Source organism: Argiope bruennichi, chromosome 10 (assembly GCF_947563725.1).
Source record: "Argiope bruennichi chromosome 10, qqArgBrue1.1, whole genome shotgun sequence".
NCBI classification, from domain to species: domain Eukaryota; kingdom Metazoa; phylum Arthropoda; class Arachnida; order Araneae; family Araneidae; genus Argiope; species Argiope bruennichi.
The window spans coordinates 84,619,726-84,639,470 of NC_079160.1; the positions used below are offsets into that span (position 1 = coordinate 84,619,726).

The window sequence follows — 19,745 nt, forward strand, 5'->3', positions numbered from 1 at the left end:
GATTCTGAGATTGATCACTTGCCCATGTATGAAAACTAAATCTAGAACGAAATCGCACCTTTTTCTTAAGGCAGTGTTGGAAATGCAGTAATTTCCATGCCAAGCAGATTAATATATCCAGCTGGCCTAACTTAATGTTTTCAAAAGTTTGTTATCATTAGTTAAATCTTTTATTTTAAAAATGAATGTCGGTCGAAATTAATCTGGTTCGTGTCTTTGAGGTCTAAGTCTGAGTGTCAATCGAAGTACCTCTTTTATTTTTCTTTATCTGGCTTTTGCAGCAATGCAGAGGCACAAACGCTTATTGAAATTTTCAGCATTGGCCCCAAGTCTTCTTTCTTTAATCTATCCCATTCCCGCATAAGCTATTGCTTTAGAGAATCCAAACCGTTATGTCGTTAAGAGCAAGATTCCAAAATGGACCATACACTTTAATCATGGAATTGAGATTCGGCGAGTTTTGTGCCCATTCTCCAAATGATATCACGTCCAGAAAATGTTCCTTCTACCACTCTTCCGTCTTTTTAGCCTTGTGAACTGATTCAGAGTCTTGTTGAAAATCCCACTTTACATTGCCGAAATGCGTTTCGGCCCACGGAAATTTAAAAATTTCTAGAATGTCTCACTAGTACACGTTTTGAATTATTTTAGCTTCCTCATCCACAAAAACCAGAGAGGTTGTGCAGCTTTCCACCCCAGACCCTGACCGACTTTCGATTTTTGCGATATTCAACATTTGCTGAAGTATTTAGTGCGTCTACAGACCATAACCTATAGTTCTAGGAGTTACAAGCTTTTGGACGATAAAGAGATTGTCATTAATGAAAAGGAATCTCTCTCAGTGTCGACATGTGGCCCTTTCAAAAGTTTTCGGTGTCTTTGGAGCCGCACGAGTTTGTTTTTTTTTCAGTGAGAAGCTGAAATTTCTGGATCTTGTAAGGCTTCGGTCCAAACTCTGATTTTACCATTCGTTGCACTGATCGGTCTTTTATTTCCAGTTCACCAGTCATCTTTCTCATGGAAACCTTTGAATTTCATTGAACTCGCTTTTTGATAACCTTACGGATACTGAAAGAGTTCATCATGCGTTTTAGTTCACTTCCTGGACTTTGACCATCATTGCCAAGCTGTTTGGAACGATATATTTCATCAGACATTGTTTTCCGAGACACATTAAGCAAACGAACGACTTCATACTGTTCGTTTTCCAACTTTAAAATAGCATACCTTTTGCTTGGCATGTAAAAAGGTCAAAATTCAGTACATATTCTAAAAGACGCATTATAAAATATGTCATAATTGAAGTGGTAGACAAAAAGAAATGAACGAAAATTAAAAAGAAATGAATTAACTCCTATTCTACGATGTAAAAACTTTGTTCGAGTTTTTGTGCCGCACCCTGTAGAGAAAAGACAATAATTTTCATGTGATGCAATTTGCGTCAATAAAAATACATGCAGCTCGGCAGCGAAGAAACAAAGAAAAACAGCACTAAGCATTCTGAATGAACCCTCCATTATTCCATTCTGTGTTTTCTATTATATAGCGTAAAGTGTCCTGTATTCTGTCCTGTAGGATTGACGGAGCATGAAACAGCACATGATATGAATCTGCCCTTTTCATACCTTCCAGCGCACGTAAAAAACACATTTTTGGAATTACACCTGCCTGTCTGTGAACATGATAATTCAAACATGCTTTAAGCTAGACAACTGAAATTTAGTATATAGAATTAAAGCCAAATTTGTAGATTTTTTTTTTTTTTTTTTTTTTTTTAAGATTTTGATCGAAATCCATTTGCGGAAATTCTTTCTGCCTGGTGTTCGGGTACAAAGGAAATCAATAATTACAAAACACAAATAGCTAGGCAGATAAAATTTGCTACACAAATTAAACATTCTAAGATAGAGATACTTATTAAAATTTTTGAGTCATATCCGTAAAACGGGTGACCGTCTGTTGATTTGCAATGCAATAACTCATAAATGTTATGACTTAAATTAATGAAATTCCGTATGCTGTATATGGTATGACTATAATTGTAGTTTTGTGTTAAATGTTGGTTTCAATAGGCCGGAAAAAAGATGTCAAAAATACATATAATAACTATAGATTCAGCAAAAATATTATATTTACTCTAAAGATCTATATTTTGTAAATATCATTCCCCAATATCATGCAAGTCATTTCGAATCTTTACCTAAGGTCCACAATCTCATCCGATGGAAGGGGGATGAGAATTTTATTAGAGAACGTGCGAGAAAGTTTCTTAGGGACCACCGCCTCTGGTTATAAGAGAATTATTGGATATTAAAAGAAATCGAATTTTCAGGCCTCCAGGTTTTAAGGTAAAATTCTATTTCAAAGCAATAAAAACTTGTCTGCAAATGATGCCAGATTTGGCATTTTCTAATAGAATAGGCTATTTTTTGCCGATTTATCTATTTTAAACCAAAATAAGATTTGTTAAGTGAACAAATTCTGAGTGACGTATTTCCACGCAGCATGAAAATTGGTGCATGGTATTATTCAGTACAAAAAAAGTGCTTTCGTAAAGAATATTTTGTAAATTTTATAGATGTATGGAATTTTTTCTGTTATATTTAAAAGGGATTTTCCTTAAAGCATCCATATCTTTAAAAAAAAGACCAGACCGTCAATCACAAACTATATCACTGATTTAAAGAAGGAGGAAGTCGAAAATTATTTAAAACATTTACAAATTATATATGATATTAATTAATACCTTCTGGTTTCTAAGAAAAGTAAGCAAAAAGCAAATCCACATTTATGAAAATATCTAGAAATAAATCTCAAATTCGTGTTTTTTCCAACTTTTTAGTAACATTGTTTGTTTTTGCGTTGCCCTTGGTTCTTTTAAACAGTTTTTAGATTCAAAAAAACTGTAGATGATTTATTTTCATTAAATTCTTATTCAAGTTTATATAAAAATTGCTGCTAAAAATTGTTTTTTTTTTGTGCGGATCTTTAATAGCTAACAAAATATGCATTTTTGAATAATTTCTCATTCAATAGTGTTATATTTAAATGTTAAATGCTGTCTGCATTATAAATAAAAATAATTTAAAATTTCTAAAAAGATTATTGGAATACAAATTTCCTAAATATTTTTAAAGCATTATAAATACCGAATATTTAGGCATAAAACAGGGAAGGCATAATGAAAATGTTGCAGGGATACAATTCTGATTTTCTTATTTTAAAATATGAATGGGAGAAAATGAAATGAATTTCTTTTTTTCATTTTTAGAACTTTTTCTGACTTATTTTATTATCATGTGAGAACATGATGTTGTTTTGGTTAGGGGGTTTTAAAGCTCGAAATCACTTCTTTTAAGGGCATTGCATTATTATTATGCGTGCTTCTTTGAAAGCAGATGCTTTTTTAAAAGGTTGATCTGCTTTTACCAGTATTGCTTTATTATTACGTATGCTTCTTTGAATGCAGAAGCGTTTTTAAAAAGTTGACGTAGAACTATGATATCATAGCTGTTATTTCATCTCAAAATCGGTCAAACTCCAAAATGTTTGTCAGTCAGAAAAATTAAAAATGAAAGTTTTAAAAAATTATCATTATATATACATATATATAGAGAGAGACCGATAGAGACGTCTCGTAATTGTTTCAAACCGGTTTAAACTGGTTAATGACTTAAATTAATTAAGACAAATAATGACTTAAAAATAATAATGTTCTCACATAATAACTTGAAATCTGCGATTGTAGATTTAATTTTAATTTTATTTAATTATTTTTGTTGCAAATTCAATCAAAGCACAAAATAATTTTTAAATCTTTAATGAACATGCAGGATTGGCATGCATAAAAATCTTTCCACAATCACAAATACACGCTGATGAAGCAGATAAACAGTTCTGTAAATCTTCATGATATATGACATTTTCAGAAAAAAAAAGCAGTGCATTATCCACAACAATTACGTTCGATACATGAATTATATGAATGAACAGTAATCATATAATGAAATTATCTGCAGTGACTTCAGATGTTGCAGGAAAATTTCACATGTTGAAAAATAAAAGAAGATATCCGCTTTGTCTGAAGTCTTCATTTTTTGAGCATCATTTTCAGTAAATACAGCTGGTTACAATTCTAAAAGAAGAAAAAAAAAGATATTAACATATAAATATATTTTTATTATTTCATATGCGTATAATTGCAATCAAATATTTAATACTATAAACTAAGAGGTATTTATTCTGTAAAACATGACTAATCAAATTCGTCAGAAATTAGTCCACAATCCATCTTTCATTTAAGTAATGAAATTAGATTAGTAGTTAGCAGATTCTACGCAGAATATACTTGTATGTATATCTTTTAGCATTCATTTTTGGAATTAATATACATTATTGTATGACAATATACATTGAATATATTAATCTTTTTAAAAAAACGTTAAAGATTTTATCAATTTAATAAAAAAAGAAGGTAATTTTTGTAATAAAAATCTGGTGGTCAAAAAAAAAAAAACTGTAAAAGCTTAAGGCATACATAAAAAAGTTTTAAATTAATTAGAATTGAAATTGCATTTTTAACGTATTTCAGTTTTATTATAATGAATTATTAGGATTCTTTTTTTGTTTCTTATTATATGTATATGTATCTTATAACATTTTTTTGTACCTATGTTTTTTTATTTCCAGATTTTCGATGAATTTTTTTTTTTTTTTTATTATACTGACAAAAGCAATTTTTTAAAAAATGTTATACATTTGCTAGTGATACATCCGGAGTTTCTCTGTATTAAAATCTTTTCATGTATAATATTTTAGATTAAGAATAATTATAACAGTAATATCATCTACTGAGCAATAGAGGACAAAAATATAAAAAAATCGCCGAAAATAAGTTGCGCTAAAAAGAGTACATGAGAGACAAAAAAAATTCTCTGAAAACGATGGCTTTAGAATTTAATATTTTTCATGATTTTTGATTTCCCACTTTGGCTTTTTGCTAAATTGGTAAAAAAAGTAGTTTTTCTTGAAGACGTAAAGCTTGTCGCTCATCAGCGGTTGTAGCTCTACATTTCCTGCCGCTGAACAGCGATAAAAAAATCGTTGGATTCATCAGGAAAACAATTGATTAAAAATCAATGAAAAATGCATGAAACATCTTTTTTTTTAAGTTAGAGGGAAATATTCGAATAGCAATGTAAAAAAAATTGAAAACAATAACGAAATTAGAAGTCCAATGTAGGGATTTTAGATAAAAACTCTTAAAATGTTTAAATTCTTAAAATGAGTTCTAAATGTTTAAGCTCTTACAATAAAACTCTTAAAACAAAAGTGATTATTTGAAAATTCACTAAATTGCATCAAAAGTGTGGAAGAAATTTAGAACAATAATTGTTTATTCTCTATGCCGTTGCTTTGATTTTTTTTCTGCAATCTTTAAAAATGATTCTACAGGCAAAAATATGAGAAAAATCATCTGAAACAATACAAAAGTTTGAATTAAAAATTTGTATAATAAATTTTAAAATTATAGCTGCCGTGTTTTAAAAAACCATTAAGCCTACCGGCATTCCAAATTTCATGTTTATAACTGCAATATGTTTGTCTAGACATCGCACACATAAACACATCTTTTCTACTTTCTCATATACGCAAAAGAGAACGTATTGTAACCATCAAAAAATTCGGACCAGAGATTTTGACGCATCTCCACGTTTCAGACCTTTTTAAGTTCGAAAAACACATTTTTGGGACTATGCCTGTCTGCGATAATTCAAAAACGATTTGGAGCTAAACAGATGAAATTTAGTATATGAATTTAACACTAATGACGTAAAGAGCAAGATATATAAATGTTGGTGCATGGGTTAAACGTCTAAAATGTAGATTCCAATTGGAATTTGGAAACAAATCTGTCAAAGGATTAATCGTCTGTTGGATTGTACTTTTGAGTGAATATAAACGTAATAGTTTAAAAACGCAAGAACATTGGCGAATGAAATTTGGTTTACAATTATAGCTCATTAATTATAGATTCTTATCAGCCGGCGTCCTGGCATAGGGGTAGCGCGTTTTCTCCGCGATCTGGGCGCCCTGGGTTCGAGTCCCAGTTTGGGCATGGTTATTCTTCCATTGTTCTATCTGTGAGATGTGTGAATGTGCCCTCCTGTAAAAAGGGGTTGTGCAAGCAAGTGAGTGCTGCATGAGTAGCAAAGTCGTACTCTCGTCCCTAGTTGGCGTTACTATAAAAACAAGAGACGCTCCCCCACCGGCTTAAATCGCTGTCTTCGTAACAGCGGGCTTGTCCATGGTAAGTGCCATAAAAAACAACAACAGATTCTTATCAAATTTCGGACCAAATTTGTCATTGGTTGACCTATTTTTTTTTTTTTTTTTTTTTTGTCATAGGACGTCTGTCAGTCTACACTATCATATGCATGTAAATGCGATAACTATAAAAACTAACGATGGTTTAGACAATGAAGTAAATGAAATTTATAAAATGTGATTTCGTGCCAACAATATTGGTTCTAAGCCAAATTTTAATTCCAGTCTGTAAGAGAAAAAAGTTTTCCAAAATACATATTCATTTTTTTCGGGTGTGTTTATGCATTAACCCCAGCAATTAACCGGCCAAAAAAAAGATCGCCAAAGATTAAAATGTCGTAACTATTTTTCGCCAATGTCAAGAAATTAATGCCCAAATACTGGTTTTCTTTATTGTACTACAAAGCACATAATTCTCATGAGTGATTAAAATTTGAGCTCTCTGGCCTTCTCGGCTTTTTCAAAGTCCATAATTTCATGCGGGTGAAGGAGGTAACGCCTTTATTATAAAATATGAGAGAAAATTTTAGGGAGACACTCCTGGTTAAATATAGATAAAGTATGTGGATGCAGCCGATATGATTGGCAAAATCAATTTCTATCAATATAGTGAAGAGACATTTTGGTAAATTGTGAAAAAAATTCAGATTTCAACTAATTTAAATTTTGTAGTTTGTTTTGTTCAAAACTAGTTAAAAAAATAAGTTTTCATTAGTTTGCGATACAGTTGTAATTAGAATAACTAGTGAAATATCTTGGGCTTAATACAAAAATATATTATATATATACATTATTAACTATATTATTAAAAATTATGATTAAAAATTTTGTCAAAAGATGCCTGAATATATTATATAAAGTATTATGGTGAATAAACTTGAAATCGAATAAAAAATTCATTTTTATTTAAATGCTATATGAAAGTCTTATTATAATTATAACTTTAACTATACAGGTTCAGCTTCTCTAATATCGCTTAGGTTCAGCTTTTTTATACATAAAAAAGTATGTGGTCTTCAATTTTGTGATATCATTTAAATTCGGCAATATTTGTACGTATGCTTGTTAAGATGATTTCACAAAATGTCACATATAAGAGAATGGTACTAATATAATTGCACTTACATGATTGCCTCCATGCATTGAAATCCATTTCAGGTAATTCATCACACCTTGTCATTGGATTTCTATAAAAAAATAATCCCACATTAATGAGTCAGCATGCTTTAAAAAATCTCTTTCTTAACCATTTACTATAATGCATCATAAAAATTTTAATTTAAAATAATGGATTTGTATAAAGGATAATAAATGCATTTTCCCTTTCTAACAAATTCTCTTGAGGAAAAAAGTAAATAATTTTTTTTATATAATTTCCTGATGTGAAAAAGACTTTTTATGTAATTCGATAGAATTCATTCATCTAACAGCAAAATTAAATGACAGATGGATTTGTGCATGCCCCTGAACATATAAAATATAAATATTTGTGTTTATTGTGATACTAATTTTTTTCTCTGTAGGTTTATTTCAAAATTAAACTGGCGAGTTTTGCATAGTACGTATATCACATGAGCATATTTTGGCGCCATTGATATTTATCTCAGAAATATTATTTACCAGTGAAAAGAGACTTGTTAACCATAAGGAAAATAATTGTGGGAAATACATGCGCACAATCATTGCAAAGTCGTATGCTTATGTTCAAACGTACACAAAATGTTTACATATTTTATTTCATTATAAGAACAGAAATCAAGATGTAAGAACAAAAGAGTTAAATATTTATTTATTTTGTTTTGTTTTGGCATTTAATAAATAAATAAATCATTTAAAATTACCAAAATTCTGTAACATCAGATTGTTTTAAATCATAAAAATTTGATATGGAACAAGAGAAATTTGATTTTATGACAAAATAATGTTCAAAATTTGTTTAATAATGCTAGAAAAGAATTTTTAATTAAACTAAACAAGAAGAATTCGTATATGTTTTTTTAATTATCGTTTGCGTTTTTACAGAAATCATTATTTGAATTTTTAATTAAACTAATATTTACAAGAAGAATTCCTACCTCTTTTTTAAAATTATCGTTTGCATTTTTACAGAAATTGTTGAATTGAATTATTAAAATAAAATCGTGTTCCTGACTAATTTCTCATTTTGGTAATAATTTAATGTAGCATAGAGTTGTCTGTATTTGGATCATCAGCTAGATTGGATCTTTATTGTAATATCAATTCGATTAAATATTTTAGGCTGTAAAATAGACAGTCTATGTTCCACTATGTAAATATTGTTTGTGAAATCATTTTTTTATAGAAAGTTTTACTTGATTGTAGATAGTGAACAGATGTTTAGACTTAAATATTCTTACTTGAATAAAAGATAAACATTCATTATATCGTTTTTAAGTACGTGACACAATATTTTATTATAGCTCAAAGCTTGTTTGAAAATAATTTACTAAAATAGTTTTATTAAAAGGGTTTTATGGTAAAGGCAAAGATTGATTTTGTACAGTTACAGAAGTTGCTCAGATTGAACTAAAAACCTTTACCTAAATTGGATTGGTCGAATTAGGTCTACAAAATATTCATAATAATTAGAAGTTCTCGTGAATTAAAATTTGATCCAGTACAACCAAAATAATAATAATTGTAATAAAGGAATATAAAAGATATCAAAAGTTGATTAAAAAAAGAACGAAAACTAAGGCATCTTTTTTTTAATCCTATAAGAGGAAACAAGAAGGAAGAAACTATAGAATGCATAAAATGTCACAGTGCAGCGTTTAGAGTTGTAAATTTCAAACTTAAAAACATATTTTTGATTTAATTACCTTTTTTAAAAAATTAATAGTTCAATTTTAGAAAGTTATTTCTTTAGTTGAACCAATCACAAAATTTCTTTATGTCTTTTTTTTTACTACTTTAAAATGTGTTTCTTTAAAATACAGTACATTATTTTGAAGATAATAGAAAATAAATGAAAAAGATTCTGTGCATTTAATTTTCAATTAGTTTCAAAATATAAGAATATAATACATAATTTAAGTTAGAAACATTATTGAATGTCGTATTTAAAAGTAAAAATAAATAAATAAATAAAAGGTTTGCCAAATAGAATTCTTACCTGCTACTCGGATATAGCATTACATTGGGTTGTATTTCATTTATACCTGAATTCCGACAAATCAACTTTCCAAGAGTCATTTTCTTGATTTCACGCAATTGAGCTGTTAGGAATGACAAGAGAAAAAAAATATTGATAAGTACAAATATCTAATATTAAAAGTACACTTGTATCAAATTAACAATAACTACAATTTTAAAGATTTGTGCAATGTTCTTTGTTATTTTCGTGAGATGTTATTAATTAAAAAGATATTTAAAATTAATTGCCAAAAAGGCACCTACTTTCGTTTCAAAGAAAAAGAACGAAAATCATCATATTAAAATAATGAAATTTGTCAAGGCATTTTATAAGTTAAACTGTTTTTCGAAAGTTAACATTTTCTTTGAAAGTTCGAAAATGAATATCATTAAATTAAAATCATAAAAAATTATCCATAAATCTTGCTATATATTTGTTTGCTGTATGCTATTTAATTTATTCCTGTTTGTAAAAATGGAATGTTGCAATCAATTTTTCCTTCATTCTTGGTGATTTCTAATTCTGAAAAAATATACGTTTCCGGTCCTAATAACTATATAATATTTTAGTTTTCTGGAACTTAATTTTCAAATAATCGATTAATTTTAATTAAATTTTGATTGTGCTCAAAAAGGAGCCATTACTGATAGAGAAAAAAAAAATATTTATAAATTCCGACAAATGTATTACGTAATATATTAACAAATAAAAAAATAGAAGATAGCCAAAGATAAAAAAATTTTAGATTGTTTTCGTTAATCAAAATGTTATCAAAAATCTGAGAATCAGAACAAAAGCATAAACAAGTGAAAATAGTAGATTAGAGAAATTAAACCACAATGGATATATAAGAGAGAAATTTTTTAAATTTTCATTAAAAAAATTAAATTGTTGATGAATGTGATTAAAATTCCAATTTACTTAAAAGTTTTTCTATATTTTCGGTCCATGGTATCATACTTTTGTTTTGACTTCTCTTTCCTTCGTATATTTTTATAGATAAATATTACATCCTATTTTCAAAAGCAGTAAAAAAAGTATTTTTTTTTTTAAACACACATTTTATCTTTTATTTTTAGATCTGTAAATTTCTCTACAAAGATCTAAAATTAAAATTATCATATTAAAAACATAAAACTTATTTATAGCTAAAAAAAAAGTCTTTAAAATAAGATAAAATTTGTGTGAGACTAAAGTTATTTCGTGAAGTTATAAATTTTCAACATGGATGGATAATGGAAGTCATCATTATGAAATTACAAAAATTGCTTTTACATTTTATAATTAAAATTATTATCGCAAATGTACGTTTAAAATTAAAACAATCACTTAATCCTTCTCTTTCTTGTTTGAGTATCTATATTTGTGTGTATTTAGATATATTCATACCCAAATATGCCTTATAAATATATATTGCTTGTTATTAATACACTCAGTTCAAGAAAAATTTAATGAAAACTATTTTTTAAAAACACTTTTATAAGAATATTAATATGCGGAGTATTTTTTATTTTAATTAGATTAAGTTTTAAAATCTTTAATTGATAATCTACTATAAAAATGTTATAAAAACTAGAAATAGATTTTTTTTTTCTGTCTAAATTTACTATTAGATTGTGCTACTGGCACAGAATCAAAATTTCGGAAAATTTTAAACATGAATCAAATCAAAATTTTAATTAAATTTATGATCGATTAACAGAGAGATAATTTCTGAAAAATATTAATACAACATAATGAACAGAAAGCACATGAAAATGGAGAAAACGTAAATATAGAGAATTTCAGAATTCTAACACATCATAGAAAGAGTGAAAAACCATTTCAAAATTTCATTTTTTTAGAACTTGAAACAAGTATACTTAAATAAAAATGCATAAAAATTGAATACTTTTTCTTTTGTCAGTATCAGTTAGAGATAGTAGAAGAAAAAATCCGAGTCGCAAATTCTTGTACCGCTCATATTGCATACTCACCGGCTGTGAACGATCCAGTTTGTCCTCCGTGCTCGAAAAAGAATCTATCTCCATACTTAAGATGGTAGAACTGAATGCCGATGATGCATGTGAAGGTGGGGCCGACCACAGCACCCTGGTTGGGCCTCTCGGCTAAACCGCCGGAGAATAAATCGATGTCTCGGACATCCCTATTTTAGAAAAACAAAATAAATGGATGAAAGCCTCAAAGAAGTGTAACAAAATATTCATCATAAAAATTGCGATTCAATCATATTTAAGAAATACATTACTTAAACAATTGTTTCAATATATACATATTCTTAATTAGAAGAAATTAAAGATTTTCTCATAATGGTGCCTAGAAGTATTCTGTTTTTAAATAAAGAATGAATTTAATGGAATGTTAGTAAGCAAAGCCTCGCTGGAAAGACTATTAATATATATAATTTGCAGTAAAATTGTATTGTTAGAAAAAGTAAGAATATTAGATATTAGATGTCTAAAAAGTCTGTATCTGGCTTTGTTTGGCTTCTATAGAAATACTAAAAATGATTAAAAGACTCTTTTTTCAATTTCTGCTATTAGTTCACACTCTCCCTATATATATTTATATATCTTGTTCAAATTTTCAATCGTTAATAAAATACTTTTTATTCATCCACTCAAGTTCAAATACATTTTTTAAAACTTGTAGTGGATGACACTTGATATTAATACAGTTTTTTTTCAAATATTAATTAATTAATTAAAGTTGTCCAGCAATTTCTATTTGGTCGCCAAAGTCGCCAAATCCTTCGCCATGTTGCCAAATGGTCACCAATTTTGTCGCCAACCTCTATTTTGCCACTTAATATTGTAATGCTGTCATATATATATACATATTTATATTAATTGTAATTATTTAATAAAAAGTAACTAAAAAAATTTGTTGACCTATCTAGGAATTGACTTAAATATTTTTTTTATACATTACTTGTTTAATTTAAGAAACGAAAGTATGCACACCATTACTATTGTGTATGACAGCAAAAGTGCAAGAAATAATAATAATAAGTTGCTATCCAAAAAAAAAAAATTATTAACAGCATGAAATTTATTAACATACTCATAGACTCTTTGGAAGACTTGTCTGAGTCCCCTCTGGAAAAGTCTGTCCACTTGACCCCAGGTGTTGATCTGCGGTCCTCCACAGAATTCCACCAAAGTGGTGTAACCTGGAATGCCGTGGTCTCTGCCGCGATTGATGTTTAGCGATGCTAAATCGAGACCGCTCTCATTTCCACGAGGTTGATACAAATGGTTGGTGACATCTCTCACCATGTACCTGAAATAAATACAAAAAATCATATTAATCAGAAATATACACAAATTCTATGCATAAGAATCATATATAAATAATATTCGTTGTTACCTGTCATACTTCTGCGCCGGTGACTGAGTAAGTCCAGTTACCAATCCATCTACCTGACCTCTGTATATACCAAAGGGGTACTGAAACATGTCCCTGAGTCTTCCGCCTGAATTGGATCCTCTGCTGATCTCTGGGAAGAAACTGTTGATGAGGGAGTGACCGAAGCGGAAGGCGGCCGTCGAGAACTCGTTTACCAGCGTGCCAGGCACCGTCTCGTCATATTGCGTGAATCCATTGCGACGGAGGGACAGATCGAACCATTCCATTCTCTCTGGACCGATGACCAGGGGTAGGAATTCGTTGTAGGTGATCATTTGCATCAACGCCCCGACAATTCGCCTGAAAAAATTCAAAATTATTTTAATTTCTTTGGTAAATACTTTATTCAATATTGTTCTTTTAATAAAACTATTAGATAAGAAAATAAACAGCACAAAAGTAAGATAGTTACTTTGTATTAATAAAGGAATAGAGTTTCTTTGAACATAAATACTATCAAAAGGTATATTGAGTTAATATCAAAATAATTCTTTTCTAATATGTTAGCAGATACCAAGAATAACCGCAATCACAGTCAGTGTGTGTGTGGGGAGGGGGGTGACATCACCAGACCGGCATCATCAGCATTCATTTGTCAGTGTGTTTAGTGAAATTGGACAGTGTGAATCTAGCAATGTGTGCAAATTCGAATTTTTCTGATTATGTTACTGATTACGTTTTCTGGTTACGCTTTCAAGACGTTAAAAAGAGTAAATGTGAAGTTTTGTATAAAACTCGGCAAATTTGAGAATGATTAATTTAATAGCGATATTGTTATGAATCGTGAAAGAAGTTTAAATAGCATGCACTCTTTAAGAAAGAGGATGCAATGAATATGAAAACATGTTATGACTACTCAAAAATATTGGATGACCACGAGAAATCCGTCAATTCTTTACAGGCTTTGAGTAATGATCTTCTAGGACACATTCCAGAAGAGATATGAAAGCTGGAAATGTTATATTGTGGTTGGTGCAGGAAGACTACATTAAAAGAGACAGTGCGCCCATGTAAATAAAATAGTTTATTACAGCAGTACTAATAGAAACTTTTTGTTATTCTCTTATAGCATAAACAAATTAACTGGCAACAATTTGTCAGAAATTACTGTGAAAATATGGATATTATATAGAGGTTTGAATAAGAAAGATTTGTGTATATGAAAGGTCGAATAATCCATTAACAATCAAAATTATAGTCACCTGGATTCCTGATACAGTCTTTCATCATCCCAGTTCCTGTTGACCTCTCTGAGTCTTCGGGCTATCCTGTTGTGCTCCCGCAAAAATAAGACATGCAAAGATGTCAAGGCTGGGTGCTGATTGGCTCTTTGATCTCCTAAAAAGGGATTTAGTTTCTCGTTAAAAATGTTTGTCAGTGTAGAAATATATAAATGAAATTCATACTATAAAAGATGAGCATTAAGTTAAAATTCTTGAGTAAACTAGTTTCTTGCCAGTTGGTTAATTTCGAGGCAGAAAATGTTTATAATTTTAATGGATAATGTTCTTCAGTTACGCATGTATCATATTTTATTCCTGAGATGGCAAAGGGAACTTCCTATTTTCCAGACAACAATAGTAAATATAAATAATAAATCTTGGGCAAGAAAATCTTTAAAATATTTCCTAATTCCCTTGTTTTTTTTTAATGAAAGTATTTTTTTGCAGGTAGGCTTTGATATTATTATTTCGTTATTTGCATGGATGAATAGCAATTATTTTTCGTTTGTTGCCTATAAGTTAGATAATTAATATTTAATAACAAAAGTTTATAAAGAGAGTATCTAATCTGAAAATTTTAAACATCTAGCTGTTTCTCACAGAATTATAATTGGAATTTCGTTCATTTGTTGATATGAATTGGCTCTGTCTGCAATTAAAATTCATCAAAGAATGGAAAACACAAACTTTTATACTTGAATATTGCAGCTTTTCAGTCTTGAATGATGATAACTAATTCATTCATGACAATAGCATATATCTTGACTATAAAAATTATTATTAAAATACAAATATTTAAAGTAAGTCTTATTCGACTTAACATTCAAACAATAAAACCTTAATAGTATGAAAGAGCTAAAATGGAAAAATAATTTTAGAGCTGGAATCAAGGTCAAGATTTTTCTTTTCCATCGCTGTTCATCCAAAGAGTTCATCCCCGCCTCAGAAAAATACGTTAAAGTGTGTGAAGCAATACTACACATATAACTATAAACAGATCTGCTTATTAATGGCTTTGGATTTGAACACAACAGAAATTTTATTATTTACGAATTTAATTTGGTTAAATTAGTTTTGGTGTGTCGAATCTTTATTCAAGAATGCAAAAGAGATTTAATCTCATGAAAATACGCTGTATGCTTTTTTGTAAATCTTTTATATTTAATTTTAAAACATTAATTTTGATGTCTGGCGGGAATTTAATTTAGAATACGGAAAAGTTTTTAATACTCTTTTTCTGTTCTATAATATTACAACAAAATTCTAGGTAAAGCACTTTCCCATGGCATATCTTGGGTGGTATACTGCTGTGGACACCAACAGATTTAAATTAAGAAACGAATTAAACATAAGCATTAATAATAATTGTGGTTTAAAAATATCGCTACATATAAAATTAAATTTAAACCGTAATTAAATTTTTAAAAATTATATAATATTTTGCAGCACTTCTGTGAGGTAGTAGATATTTCAAACTCCATGACATTCACTGTGGTAACCACAGTCATATAACGATATTTTAACCGAAATTTCCGGCTTATAAATTGTCAAGAGTAAAATAACAGTTCTTAAAATTTTTACCCGATTAATTAATTAATTACATTCAACCTGCAATGCAGGCGAGTAAAGTATGTGAAATCAAAAATTTCTTAGCTATTATAAAGAAATATTTTATTTTAGATAAAATTGTTGAATAGAATCGAATTATACAACTATTTAAGGGCATTCATATCCTAAAAATCAAAATAAAAAATAATTGCTTTTGGAATGTTAAGAGTTTAATAAACTAGTAATATATATATATATATATATATATAAAATTAAGTCAATTCCTACTTAGATCAACAATTTTTTTTTATTTTAGATACTTTTTATTAAATAATTACAATTAATATAAATATGTATATACGTATGACAGAATTACAATATTAAGTGGCAAAATTTTTTTAATTGAATTACTACTTATTATTTATGATTGGGTGTCGCGTCAGTAATCTCAGAGCTTGGTGACATGGCGATGGACTTGGCGACTTTGGAGACCAAATAGAAATTACTGGACAAATTTAATTAATTAATTAATATTTGAAAAAACTGTATTAACATCAAGTGTCATCCACTACAAGTTTAAAAAAATATATTTGAACTTGAGTGGATGAATAAAAAGCATTTTATTAACGATTGAAAATTTGAACATGATACATATATAGGGAGAGTGTGAACTTATAGTAGGAATTGAAAAATGCACAGCATCAGTTGCTGTACTTCGTGTTCATTTTACCTGTTTCAAAGCAATCAAAGTTGGGATCTTGAAAACTGCACTGATCTTCGGCGGGTCGTGCGCTACCTGGAGGAAGCTCTCCACCAGCTTCTGGGCGGTTAACGAAGCGTAATGTACCTGAAAACAAGATGAAAATAAATATGCGTGTTATCCATTATTATTTCAACCCATTCATTACCATAAAGAAAGAACTATTTTCATGGGGACACCATATTTTGTCTTCAAAAAAGTAATAAAAAAATTGTTAGATCCATATACTATTGTCGAGGTTTTGCTTTCGAAAACAACGAGAATCGAGTATACAGCAGTTAATACGTTAAAAGGTGAGGAGATTGCAGATCAATTTCTTTAAACAGTGTACACAACGGTGGATTTATCATTTGTAGGCCTAAGCAATGCATAATATAAAGTCCCTCTTTTTTTATCAATTTAGTTTCAAAATTTTAGTTTAATCAACATGTTTATCGTTCATTGTAGAAAATTGTTTTTATTTCAGTAACTTCGTAAAAATACAAATGTTCTTATTCAAATTAAAGTGACACAGGACTAAGTGATTCCCACGGTATTACTCAATATTATTTAACCAGATGTAGAATTTATTTAAACAATTTAGTTATATTAAAACAACACGAGAGATATTTTGAGATAGATTTGGTAATTTTGAACCGTAGTCAGATGACGAAGACGACACCGGAATCGGCAACACTCTTCCCCAAAATATTTATTTGGCAAACATGACACGAGATATTTGGTAGACATTATCAAATTTAACATAGGACAGACCCTTAACGATATGATGGATCTTCAACGAATCACTTCAAATTTATAATCATTTGGACCCGAAGTCGAGACTTAATCGTTAAACTACCACTGTCCTTTATTTAGACAGATTATGTTGCATAACCATTAAATTGGTCTTTATAAATACTATAATAAATTAGATAGGAACCAGAGATATTAAATCTGAAAAAATTTAGTATCTTTATATAGTAGTATCTTTATATTTCGTAATTCACAGAATAAATATTTTTTTACAAATATAATTAGCAATTTGACTCATAACATTCTTTTTTAATCGATCTGCCTGTGGCTCCTGATCAGCCAAGCGGCCTTAGGCAGTTGTCGTCTACCATATATAAAATACGTCTCTGAACTGTATAATCAGTTATAGAAGCTTCTTCTAAAAGCAACAAAATTCTGTAGTTGTACGAAATAAGTAAATCAATATTTAGTTTCACGTTAATATATGAGCATATCTTAATGAAGTTTTAAAAATAATTGTTTGTCCTTTATACTGTTTCTGGTTGTTTCATATTACTGTCTGTCTTTAATTTTAAATTATTTTCCTACTGCAAAGATTTGGAATACCATTTAAATTATAAACCAACTATCGATCTCAGTCTGAAAGAGAATCTTGATCAATCTAACCATCATAGATAGATTTTTGAATGATCTGAGGTTGACACTCAGTCATGTAAGAGATCTAAATTTTTTTAATGTTCTTAAAAATTAAACATTGAGCAATATTTTTATTTAATACAATTTTTAAGGATACTTCTTCATATTTTAAAATGAATAAGAGAAACTAAGGGATTACATACCAGTTCCGTCATTGTTTCTGAGGTCATTAGAATCATTCCTGCTCAACCCATAGATGTGGGAGGCATCAATATAAGAACTCAATTGATTAGTTTGCTGTCTGGGACCTGAAATGCAAGAAAATGACTCAATATATTTTGCATAAAAGTTATGATGCGTCAAGTTATATATATATATATGCGCTTTCATTCTACAGACCACACCGTTTGTTTTAGAGCTTAGATTTCCAACGAGAATGCTGATGTCTTCTATGAGACTGACAGCAGATTGAGAGACAACAATACTTTTATATTTAATATGATTAACTCTTATGAAAGATAAGATGTTGGAATGATTTCTTCTTATAAAGGGGGAGGCGATAGAGAAAATGCTTGTTTAAAATTTTCAAAGTTAGTGCAATTATAATACTCGGAGGAGCACGGGATAAATTTTCGAAACTTGATATTTTAAGCCCAGAAGACTTCAAACTCTATTTATATTAAGGAGTCTCATTCTCATTCTAAAAACTATCATTCGACTTTTTTTTATTTAAAACTAGCCCTCTTTACCAGGAATATCGGGTTTACTTTCAATTAAATATCTTATGGATAGCTGAATGTTCCTGATACTCCAAAGAAAAGAATTTCATTGCTAAAATTTCACTTTAACAATGAAATATAATGTTTTAAAATACATTTAAAATTAAAAAAAGTAATTGAAAGTAAGAAAAAAAGCAAAATCTGAAAAATAGCAACAAAGTGCACATTGTTCCCTTGTTCTAAGTTTGGCAACTCTAGGTCAAACGGTCTCATCTGTAATGCGCCAACATACAAAGATACATACAACATACACATTCATCTTTATTATTAGTAGAGATACATTGAAATTCATCCATACAGCTCTAATTAATTTTACGCATTTATTTTTGAGTTATAATTTTTGTATGGATATGACGGACGGATTTTATGCCGGATTTCCTCCAAAATTTGAGAGAAACCTATAATTTTGATAGAAAGTCCATTCACATAATTTTATGTTTCTAACTTCCCATGTTTTAAAATTTCTTCGAGTTCATAAACAGATAAAAAATTGAATTTTTCACTAACATTTCAAGATTTTAGTTAGGTACCATGCCTATTATAAGAAATGTAAAACTAAATCTAATTTAAAGTAAAAGTTTCGTTCTAAATTAAGAAAGTGTTTGGTATGAAATAACATTTCAAAAATGTATAATTCACCTGCAAATATAAATGACCTTTTCTTGAATAAACTTTCACTTTTCCACGAATTTCTACTGCAGAAAGAATGGACGAGATAGTTTTATTTAATTCATATTTCCTCTTATGGACGAAATTCCTAAATGATTTTTTAAGTGTCATAATTTTACATAATTTCACATGCAAAGATTTTTATCCTATATATGAAAATTTCTTTGGGTTTATAAACGATTACGATTTGGGGTATATAACAGAAAGAGAATTCTGAGTTTTGAAAGAAAGATGATTCATAAAGATTTTCGACAAATGAAAATTCTATGTATGGGGTTAAACTTTATATATATATAAATATTTTGAACTTACCCAATGAACAAGTTGAGCAAATGGTTGTCCGAACATTGCTGAGACAATCGATTCCGAATGCACTGAAGAAAGGATCGTCCCTTTCCAGAAGGATAGGATCGCACTGAGGTGGATCGTCGGGGTTCGTTGGGCAACATTCTATCAGTTCATTATTCACTAGAAAACAGAAAAACAATAGTAAGTTTAAGATCCTT

At 29.1% G+C, this 19,745-nt stretch overlaps 1 protein-coding gene across 1 annotated transcript in view; it reads right to left on the reverse strand.

Moving 5' to 3' along the window:
• Positions 1–3,804: 3,804 nt before the first annotated feature.
• The window catches only part of LOC129987833 (chorion peroxidase-like), a 45,689-nt gene continuing 29,748 nt past the window's right edge, over positions 3,805–19,745 (reverse strand). Inside the window, exons 6-15 of the mRNA XM_056095800.1 lie at positions 19,552–19,707; positions 17,995–18,099; positions 16,394–16,510; positions 14,095–14,230; positions 12,854–13,192; positions 12,548–12,766; positions 11,461–11,630; positions 9,464–9,566; positions 7,453–7,514; positions 3,805–4,135 (exon numbers count right to left, since the gene is read on the reverse strand). Of these exons, the coding sequence (XP_055951775.1) occupies positions 4,134–4,135; positions 7,453–7,514; positions 9,464–9,566; positions 11,461–11,630; positions 12,548–12,766; positions 12,854–13,192; positions 14,095–14,230; positions 16,394–16,510; positions 17,995–18,099; positions 19,552–19,707 (1,409 nt within the window). The 3' untranslated portion in view covers positions 3,805–4,133. The remainder of the gene's footprint in view (positions 4,136–7,452; positions 7,515–9,463; positions 9,567–11,460; positions 11,631–12,547; positions 12,767–12,853; positions 13,193–14,094; positions 14,231–16,393; positions 16,511–17,994; positions 18,100–19,551; positions 19,708–19,745) is intronic.